Here is an 11,898-nt window from a genome sequence, read left to right on the forward strand (position 1 = left end):
TATATCTTACTTCATTTTGGATATTCTTCGTTTCCCAGAGAAAGAAGTGGCACTAGAGCTAAATGATGCACATTTTGAAGGAGAGGTTAAAGTCAGTGTTTCTTCTGGATCATTGGTAATTGGAGTGTCAAATCTCAATTGTTCTTTTTAATGGAGATTGTATTTTAGAATCATATAGAGATTCCGTGGAGCCTTGTTCTTCAATACTTCCATTCCCTTCTGAGTAAGTCCTGCAAATTGCTTTATGTTATATGGTAATATTCTGAGGAAGATTTTCAATGCAAGGAATTATAAGAAATATGACAAATTATGAAAAAAAGTTTTCGTTACAACTTAGAGGTATTTCCAATTTAATTTCCAAAGGCAAACCTCCTTTGATAAGCCGTAGGTTCTTAGTGTCACTATTTATTATAAAATGTGCGTAGGATCAAAATACAAGGCAATTTGTGTAAATCCTTCAATATATGTTTAGAAATAAAATCTATCAAATAAAAATGAATATACTGTCTAAAATATTTCTTGTAAACACCACCAAAAAGAAATCCCTGATTATGTGATTAAATTTTGTTAAATAATGCATAGTATCACTTAATAATAATCGGGTATGGGGGCGCATGCTATTTTCACAAAGTCTTCATATTTAACCATGCTATTATTTGTGATGTTGGCTTCTCTGAAAATTCTATCAACTTCTTTTGACGATAAACATTCCCCCCAATTTTGCAGCATATGACGGAGCTGCTTTGCAGATATCAAACATTTGCTTGAACTATCGCCTGCTTTAAAAGCATCTACTATTTCCTTTGGTAGATTTTCAACTCTTGAATGAATGTGCATAACTTCAAGAAACTCGGCAAAACTCATTTTTCCACCCTTCTGTTTAAGATAACCAGCTAGTTCTGAAATGGTTGGAGCTAATCCCAAGCTCCTCATTATAACAGTCAATTCATCTAAAGATTTTATGTGTCCAGACCGAGCAAACAAAAAAAACATTCCCTGAATTCATCGATGTCTTGTTCTTTGAAGTATCTAGCCATTGTTAATATTAAAGTTTAAATTTATCCAATGTTCAAATGTGGATTGTCCGATTAGATAAATGATTATCAAACCATGATTAAACCTTTAAATTTCACAATTTGTTGATTAAACATTAAAACAGAACAGGTGACAGAATAGAAAATTACAGTCTATAGCTAGAAGATGCAGATTTTGAAGGGGAGTTAAAAGTAGCTGAAGTCTCAAATCTCTCTTGTGTTTTAGAATCAGATTCTGTGAAGTCCTGTGCTTCAATAGTTCCATTTCCTTCTGAGTAGGTCCTACAAATTTTTTTATATTATATGATGATATTCTGAGGAAGATTTTCATTGCATGGAATTATAATAAATACGAAAAATTATGAAAATAAGTTCTCGTTACAACTTACAGAGGTATTTCCAATTTGATTTCAGAAGGAGAAGGCAAACTTCTTGGTATAAGCCTGTTTCATAGTATCATTAATCGGAAGCAATTTTCAGGAAAGTGATTTGAGCAAAGAAAATTTTTTTTTCCAACATCGGTCGGTTCCAAGAAATTCTCTGCAACCATTTTTCTCGTTCAAGTTGATTCGATGGAAGTCTTAAAAAAACATTAATTAGTCGTATAAATTAGTTTTGGATTGTTTTCAATTATAACTGAATATATGCTTTAAGGAAAAAAATCAGGATTCTGCACGCCTATGGGATGGAACTCACCTGTGAAGACTAATTTCACCCCCTACAATATAAGTGAAACCACACAAAAAACACTTGCTAGGCATATCTAATATCACTTCTAATGGTTATAAATGAAAATACAAAATAATTAAAACAAGGAATTATGAAGATTTAGCCAACTGAGGAGGTCTAAAGCCAGAACAAAATGACAGAATTCCCGAATGCACGTTGCCACATCGACAATTTATCTGAATTGTCGTAAAAATTTTGATATTCTCCTTCGTTCAATCCTTCGTACTGAAAATAGAGCTGGCAACGTTTTCAATTCGGCTAGCTCAATTGTGATTGGCGCGTCTAAGCTTTCATCTCTCTTGTATTCGGGATCGGGTTCAAATGTTTATTTACCGTTCCTTCTTTCTATATTCTAAGAATGTAATAAGAAAGAGATATGGAGTATCTGTTTTCTCTTGAAAAATCAGAAAGTAATCAATGTTTAAATTTTTAATCAATGTTTAGGCTAATGGTGCAACTGGCCATAAACGTCATTTAAAAGATGGTGCAAGAGAAATCATGAAGTATCAACGTTTGAATTTTTAATCAAAGTTTAAACAAGCGGTGCAACTGGCCATTAGATCATGAATTGCATCAAATTCAACATAGTAAAATATTTCTTATTTTCTAATTCTCTATGATATCTTTGTGTTTTAATATTTTAAATATTTGAGTATTCTGTGGTTTTAATTGACAGTTAATTTGATTAGCAGTTTTATGTTGTATCACTGGTTGTATTTTGCTGTGTATTAATTAATCAGCATATGCCTTAATAAGAAAATAGAGAAGTAGTGAAGGACGAAAATTTTTGAATAATTGTGATTCTTTTTTCTGTGTACAAAAAATATTAGGTACTTAAATTTGAAAAATGGCAGACTGGATTGGATACCTTGTTTCTATAAAATTAGTAGGAGGCCTAGGTACTTATAATGGAGAAATTGTATCGGTGACACCTTCAACGATTTCTTTAATTCGAGCATTTCATAATGGAATTCCCCAACAGTCAAAAGAAACTGTAGAAATAAGGTTAGCATTGAAACAGTTCTTTTAGGATCTCTTTATTGAGATTTTTATTTTCAGTTCAAATGTGATTGAATCTTTGAAATTGATCGAACGAAAAATGCCTTCACCACAACAAACTAGTACAATTATTGTAAGGAAACCAGTGGCAAAAAAAGCAGCTAATAGAAATCAGAGCACCACTGAATATATTAACAAGGATGGAAACTTGTGTGTCAGAAGCAAACATATGGAAGAAACTATTAAAGTACATCAAACGGATATTTGCTCCAAAATCAATGTCAGTAACAAAAGAGATAAGAACCCAAAAAATAAATATTCAAAGGGTTGGAGAGATGAGGAATGCTTTGGTGCACCTACTACAGAAGAAATTACACAGGATTTTGATTTTGAGAGCAATTTAGCTTTATTTGATAAACAAGCACTCTGGGAGAAACTTAGTGGTAACCAGAAGCCTGACATTATCAAGCAAGCTGAATCAAAAAGGCCAATGAATTATAGGTATGATCTAATCATTGTTTATTAAAAGGGAAAGTTTAATCATCTAATATAAGTTATGACATATTATGAATTCACTAAATGAATTCCAAAAGTAATATGAAGAACTTTTCTGTCTATCTTGAAATAAGAAGTCTATGTGATGTACAGAGTATCCCCAATTCATAGATTCTGTAGGATTTCCTGGTTATGATTAGCGATAGAGACAAGTGGTGTTCACAACACTGCTTTTTTTTATCATACCAAAGATACCACAAACAGATTGGCTATAGCTGTTATAGTTTCTGTGGTACATTTGTGTTAGATTTTCAAATTTTGCTATCGGATATCAACTATATCTTATCTATTGTGAAATATATTGAAGTAGTTCAAATGGGTATTTATAGATATTTCTACATAGAATCAGAGTGTGCTAGTTTTTGAGAAATTGACATAACTCGCCCTTTTTTTAATGGAACACCCCCTTTATAATTTTTTCATTCCATATTGTCATTGTATAATATTGACCCCAAGTCTTGTATACTCACCCTTTTAAATTGTAACTCGAAAAACTTTCGAGTTGTCACTTTTGAAATATTAGAATCCAGTGGTGTACTCATTTTTTTTTTTTGAGAAATTGAAATAACTTATTCTTTTTGTAATAGAAAACTCTATTCAGTCCCTCGCCAAATTATTAGATGCACCTTTGATTCGATGTAAATTCTCAATTAAAAATGCTTTCAAATTGGTTTTTGAATATTGAATTGAAAATATATATTTGATATACTTCATCTGGCAATGGTTTTCACAAATAATACATCAAGTTTGATAAAAATTATCGTAAGTAATTGCACAAGTGCATCAAAATTACCGATAATTTTGCATGACAGCGTGTTGTCATGAAAATGACCGAATGCAGTTTTTCAAAGAAAACACGCTGGAATGAGAAATTATCCGGTCATTTTGATGCACGAGTGTAATTCGGGGGAATATTTCTGAATAAGCTATTACTTCACTTGTCAAACTGATGTAGAATGGAATTGCCATAGATTCGAAGTGTGTAAGATGCATAGAAACTATGCATCTATGAACAGTGCAATTATCGCAGGACTGTTTCGCTTCCTACAATGCAATTATTGCTGTAATTTTCGATAATTGTTCTCCATCAACATAGAATTTTTGACAGGAGGGAAATATTCAGTTTAACACTGTTTCAACATAATTGAAAACGAAATTCTAATATTGTTTTGAGCCACCTTATGCCACTATGAGAGCTTCAATTATTTACCTCATACTATCAATGCAAGATTGTATAGTCTGCTGCATTTGTGGATGATGATTTCATAAGTGGATATTCTTTCCAAGAGCTGTACTCTGTATGTGATCAGATCTTCAGCCACTTCTCTGTTCATTAGCCCCTACACATTTTTGATGGGGTTCATGTGGGGGCTATTATCTGGCCAATCCAACAAAGAGATATTTTGTTCACGTGAATATGTTCTTACAGACTGGTCTGTGTGGTAAGGAGCCCTAACTTTCATAAAAAAAATGGTTCTTAATTGAAAAACCAGTCTCTGACTTGTGGTAGCAAACCAATTTTGCAAAACCTCTTTGTACTGATCTTGCCTTGTTTTCTTTCTTACCGCATCCTGTACCTTTTCCGTTGATCACTGATCAGAGTAGGGTGCTTAACAGTCTGCAGCACCGTAGATATCAACTGGAAGAGGCCTGTACTGATTCATACTCTGGTAACAATATGTCAAAATATTTTGATCTTTTTATTCTTTGACATCTACATGGTCATCCACATATGAAAAGGTAGAAACTAGTAAAATTCATATTGTGATGCCATTTGAGAACGTCCCCCAATGAGCTAAATGAAACAACCAAAATTATAGTGGGAGGGGATGTTCCATTTAAAAATTAAATATGTGAGAATACCTATTAATGCCCTAACTAGATCAAATCAGTGGTGGTGTCTTTGGTTTTGATGCTCTGTGAGAGCATTTTGGAAATAAAGGCCTTAGAGCAACAACGATACTTGCCACAAAACTAACTTTTGGACAAAAAGACATTTAAAAGTTTAAATCAAGTGCTGAAATACCAAGGAATGGAATGAATCAATTCAAAAGTATAATTTCGTGAAGTTCCAAACTTGAAGAAAGAAAAAAAAAATCTGCCCTGAAAGCCTGTACAATCATTTGTTAAAAACCCTGTATAAGACTATAAGATATTGTACAGAATTTCCCAAATTCGATGCTCACTGAGAGCTTCTCGAGAACTATAAGACTTAGATAATAAATCTTCAAGGACACCAGATCTCTTTTTTCGAAATAATTAAATATCTGAAAGCAGATCATAGATATCTTGTTTCTTTCTCGAGTTACAGGGCGTTTCTGAAAAATGACTTTCAAATATTGCGCCATATCTGGGTTTCAGTTTGGGATATTCAAAAAATTCTGAAAAATTTTTCAGTATTTTTTATGATTTATATGATACTCAGTTATTATATTTCTAATTTCAGACATGATCAAAATATCATCACTTCTGGACCTGTTTCATACAATCAAATTCAGGTACCTAAAAATGATTTTAGTGGATATGTAACTGATGGAGGGCTTGCCGTACCATGTATTAGCCCACTTTTGAGGAATAAATTATTTGAATGTGCTGAAAAAGTCGGTCTCACATGGGAGCGAAGAGTGGAGCTTATGGGAAGAGCTGCTACCGAAATTGCGATTGCGCTTATGGGCGGCGGTCATCGATTACAACCACAAAATTCTCACCAGTGGCCAACAGTGGTTGTGCTTTGTGGTCCTAATAGGTAAAATGTTCACTGCTGAAGAAAGAATTATGCATGTTACCCTAACCTTAAGGCTTAAATTTCTCTGTAACCTCTAGCATGCCAGTGTGTTGAAAAAATGTTCAAAAGTTAATGACGCAACCGCCGTATGTCGGCTAGAACAGTACTTCTTAGTTGAGCTATACAAATTTTATGGATTTGAGGGAAAGGTGTTAGTCAAATGTTAGTGAAACTCTTGAACGCTTTCATAGATTTTCATGAAAATTCAAGGATTGAATCTAGAACAATGACCGATATACAGTTCTAGTTAATAATCAGTCCCAAAAGGAGAACATTATATTTTAGATGCTGCATCTAGGAAAACAATCTCATCCAGTTGCCGAACATTCATTTAAATGTAATGCTGTCATTAAAATTTTTATCCTCCAGTAGGAGGATCCTATTGGCTACCTGCACCGCATAGAGGAATAAAATTTCAATGCAGCATTTAATTTTAATGAAAGTTTTGGCACCTGGTCGTCTGTACATCATTTTTTTCAAGAATAAACTTGCTACTTATTAAATAAAGAACTGAATTTAATACTCTATTAAACAATTCATAAAACACACTGACACCCAGTTGCAGGAACGTTCATTAAAATTTAATGACGTGGTACAATGAATACAGAAGTTGTGGAAGTTTTTCTGACATATTGAGAGAAAAATATGATAAATAAATTAACAATTTCGAGCTTTTTTGCAAAATTTGTATATTCAAAATTAATTTAGGTATTCATGATTTTGATAGATCATTGTTATTTGAAGTACCTAATTTAGATCATATGCAACTTTTGTTGATTATCAGTAATTTATGTATGGTATTGATTAAAAAAATTTCTTCTCAATTTTCAAATGAAGAATATGCTGATATTATTTTTATTTATGGGTTTTGTGATGCAAATGGACTAGTTGTAAAAACAGTATGAAAGACGATTTCCTGGCTGTAAAGTGCCAGAAATGCGAAGAAATGAAAGATTCCTAACGGTGAAATGCAACGAACATCATAAAAAGAGCCATATTGAAATGAAAGATAATATTTTGAATACAATTCAAAATAATCCTGGAATAAGTACTAGAAGGATTAGTGATGCCCTAAATAAATCTCATACCAAAGTTTGGCGTATATTACAAAAACATTGCCTGCACTATCACTTTCAACAAGTACAGGAGTAGTAGATGGGTGCTACGGAATTTGCTGCGAATGTTAAAAAATCTGTTCATCTGTTAACATAACAGATGAAGCATAATTTACACGTACGATGTACTTAATTCAAGCAATTATAATGGCAACAGAAAGTCAATTTCTTACTAGAAAGACGAATTCAAAATATAAATTTTTCTTAAACTTATAGTGCGGTGTCATGATGGTACATTGATTGGGCACTTTATTTTAGCTGCACGGTGTAATTGGAATTTTTGGAAGATATACTACCCATTTTACTTTATGACGACTGCCGGTTCTGATGAAGAGACCAACATGAAATTGTGCATGGAAATTGAAATTATTATACTACATCTAAATGCATAATTTCATTCCAATCAAATCGTTATTTTTTGAATTATCCAGAAAACAATCTTTATACGGCCATACTTACGGAACTGCTAGTCATCTCTTTCCCATTAACAAAATTATAGAGTGATCTGTTTAGGAAACAACTGCTCAAAAAGGAAAAAACGGATTTGCAGAAATGATGAGCATTTTTCATATATACGATGATCATTTTTGTATTTTTCAGACCAGGTGCAACAGGCATCAATGCTGCTAGACAATTAGCAAGTCATGGTGTACGTACAATTGTCCATTGGGTAGCCACAACAAACAAATTTGTAGAAAGAGAAATGTCTCTCTTCAAACATACGGGTTCTTCTATAGTCACCAAAGTCAGAGATTTGCCTTCTAATTGTGACCTTGTACTCTTGGCACTCTGTGAAGAGTCTGATATGAATAAGGTATACCCAGATTTAGTTGCTTGGACAAATAGAAACCGTGCACCCATTTTTGCAATCGATCCACCATCAAAAGGAACACCAAATTTCCATCCCAAATGCTCGTTAGTGGCCACTCTGCCATTATATTATACTACAGATAATGGTAATATATATCTTTGCAATCTGGGTTTACCAGAAAGTTGCTTCACAGAAGTAGGTATCAAGTACAAACCACCATTTGGATCCAAGTTTTACATTCCCATACATCCTAGAGAATTGGATTCCCCATAGCCTGATGCATCTCCAATTGTAGATAACTATTTTCATTGACCTTTTCTTGTAAAAGGATGCTCGAATTTTCAAACTTTATTTTTTATATATTCAAGAATGCTATATTTAGGTTTGTTAAAAGCAATTTGTTATGTATTTCGAGAGTTGAATTTGAGTTGTTTTAAATATTTGACTATTTCATGAAGATGAGAAATTGAAGATTATTTCATCAAAACAATAATATCGATAGTAGTGCCTTGAGGTTAATGAACATGAACTTTTAAACTTTTTAAAGTCAGATTGAAAAAAAAAGTATTTTTTGGACAATGATTTTTTTCAAACTCATCATGATCTATAAACAGCTGGATAATTCCTCAAATGCAAAGTTTAACTATAAAAATGAGGTTATTTATGAAAAAAATTGAGGGTGATTTTGTAACAAAGCAACTTGATTGCCAAATAATAAAAATTATTCAGTTGATTATAGTTTCTCTATGAATGACTTGAAAATTTTCTTCAATTTCAAATTTTAACTTGGTTTTGAAATTTGACCTATATTTTGAACGCAATAGTTGACAATGCAATATGATATTTATAAAGTATATGTCAATGATTTATTATTTGATAATTGATTGTGGACATATTTTTTCCATTTAAATCATTGAAAACTATTCTTCTTTCACATTCAAAGAAATCTAATAAACCAATTTCATATTTAATTAGGAAATACTGTTCCTGTTAAATTATTTGATATTTTCATGTTTTATTAAAAATATACAGATAAATGTTACCTTAATGTTAGAATGTGAAAGTAGATATAGGTGAATTATTTTTTAGTCGTTCATTATAACTTTGTTGACATAATGAACAAAATAGTTTGAATCGGTTGTATGCACAGTCAATTCCATTTTTCCCAGTTTTGAACAATCTTTGATCCCTGTTTGAAAGGAACTTATATAAATTTCATATCTAGGATATTGATGCAAAACAACTAATATTTCATATTTTTATAGAATATTTATTTAAGGAATATATTATATTTTCAAAATTATTTACTCTCTACTATTTTTTGTTGCATTTTGTAGTAGTCTTGTTGGTATATAAAGGGTGAGTAATCTTTGACTTGTACACATATTTCAACAGTAGATTTCAATTGACATGAATAAGAACATGGTTCAATGTTGATAAGATATTGTATTATTGATATTTAAAAGCCTACATATATCTATTAAAATAGTATATGTTACTAATTGTAATTAATGTTTCTTATTTTCAACTAATTATCTAAGCAATTCAACACTTTATTCAACTAAGAGTTTTCTAACCCACCCTACATATTGTGCCTATATTTTTTCTCCAGAAAAAATTATTATATATATATGAGTTCAAATGATGCCAACTTGAAGTCTAATTTTGCATTTGTATCCTATATATTATTTTTAACTTTATTTAATTGCTCTTAGGTTCTTCATCATTTTTTCTTGATGTTTGTGGGACAATTTGTTACAAGACGTAACCAATTACTTGTCCTCAATTATTGATGAACAAATATATATGCATGTGTATATATATGTTGAATTCAGCGATTAAGAAAAATTGAAGGATTATTAAACTCAGTCAGTGGAGTAATATGGAATTTGTATTCATGAAGTAGTTGAATATGTACCAGTCGATCAAATTTATGAAGAATACATTTTTTGATGAAGGGGTAAATCTAAAATTTTTGATGAAGAATACTCCATGGTTTGAGTTCGTTGTATAAAGAATTTTAATTAAATGTGTACAAATATCTTTAGAAATATTTAAGGAATATTTATTATAAATTGTCTATTATATACTTTGTGTCAAATATGTTTTTGTCAATGATGCAGCTTTTCAATGCTATGTAATCAAGACGAAATATTTGTTATTATTTTTTACAAGGTAATAATAACTTTTTTATTTATATTATTTATGTATCCGAATTTCAGAATTGTCAATTCATACTTCTATTGAAATTAGCTAAAGTTAATAATCATAATTCAGCCCAAACGCTACTGAATTTTCTAAGAAGCTTAATGTATTAATATTCGTTTTTATATGGAGTCGGATGGTAGTCATTATACATTTTTTACTACTACTACTACTAATATCTCACCACTCTGTTTCTCATCAATTAAATATTTTATTTGTTTCTGTCCTTGATGGAAATTCATCCATAGAAACTCTGTAATGATGAATCTGAGTATTATAATTATTACTGTGAGTTTTTTTATGCATACATTTTACAGATTTATATGACAAATTATAATTTAGTTCATGAACAACATTATTTCATTGGAAATTTTCCTTTTATTCTGACATTGTAAAATTCATTTGGTTCAAAGTATTACACAGTAAATTGTATGTATAAGAAATAGTGATAGTTCTTTGGAATGAATCAATAATGGTAAAAAAAATTACTCTCAAATGTCAGTAAGAGTAAAATTAAGATGGATATTTTTGAAAATAATCCTTGTGACATTTTTCTGAGTTAGGATCTCAAGTATATTTTGAAGATCTTTAAAATTGAATTTTGACCCTAGAGAAATGTGAAAAAATATTGTGATATTTTTGAAATTTTATCTTGAAACATTGTGAATATTCATGATAAAAATGGCCAAATATTTTCAATTAATAGATACTTCAATTGAATAATATTGTGTTTCATTCATAAATTCAAAAGAAAACCTCAAGCCTTCATTTGGAACATACTGCTTCTTAGGACCATTAGGCATTGATATTCTCAGTTTCAGATTTTGTTACATAGATATTGAAGAATAAAAACTATATTTTGAAATTTTACAAATTAAATATCGGATTTTTTTTTGTTATCGGCTCATAATCGATGAACGAATTTTATGAAAATGGTTATTGAACTATTTAATGATTTAGCTGGCAATAACTTTTGAGAACCTACTTTTTGCTTCTTCTACTAACTCTTGTAAAGTCAGGGTATAGGGTAAATGCACTGGTTCTCGACCATTCCGTGATTTGAGATAAAATAATAATAAAAATATATCATGTAGTGCAAAATATTTTCGCGGTACGTGTTCTCGACCATTCTACCCTTCCAATATAGTTTGCATAGTAGTGGTATAGGTTAAAGTTTTCGCGCTAAAAATTAGTTTATAATCACCTATCATAGAAAAGGTTCTTTCTCGTCCTCTCTTAGAAAAGTGCTTTTGTGATATATGACCAGAAAATAGTAATTATTTCTTATTTTAAATGAATTATGTGTGTATATTTTGTTCCATATCAACTATAAGATATATTTTTGAGTGTATTTCAATCAAGAATCAAATAAATGTTTATTTTTTTGTTCAATATTCGGCGGTCGCGAACTGGTATGGGAAATTTTGAATCTTTTATTTCTCGATCAAAGAGGTCGAGAACCAATATGTTACTTCAATAATTGTTTATTTCAACCGATATATTTCTGTTGGATCATTTTCGTTTTTTTTCGATACCCTGATTCCTGATTAATTTATATATCTACTTTCTGAATATTAGTTTGCGACCACCGAATTAACGTTGAAACACTTATTTATTCTACCCTTTATTTATTCGCGGTCGAGAACCAATTTGATTGTTCTCGAC

General features: G+C 31.0%; 1 protein-coding gene across 1 annotated transcript; it reads left to right on the top strand.

Moving 5' to 3' along the window:
• The first annotated feature begins 2,462 nt into the window (after positions 1-2,462).
• Positions 2,463-9,417, top strand: LOC123671734 (enhancer of mRNA-decapping protein 3). Its single transcript, XM_045605730.1, has 4 exons — positions 2,463-2,768; positions 2,823-3,263; positions 5,764-6,063; positions 7,818-9,417. Exons 1-4 carry the CDS (start codon positions 2,611-2,613, stop codon positions 8,299-8,301), a joined length of 1,383 nt encoding a protein of 460 aa, XP_045461686.1. The 5' UTR covers positions 2,463-2,610; the 3' UTR covers positions 8,302-9,417.
• Positions 9,418-11,898: the final 2,481 nt, after the last annotated feature.

This window comes from Harmonia axyridis, chromosome 1 (genome assembly GCF_914767665.1).
Source record: "Harmonia axyridis chromosome 1, icHarAxyr1.1, whole genome shotgun sequence".
NCBI lineage: Eukaryota > Metazoa > Arthropoda > Insecta > Coleoptera > Coccinellidae > Harmonia > Harmonia axyridis.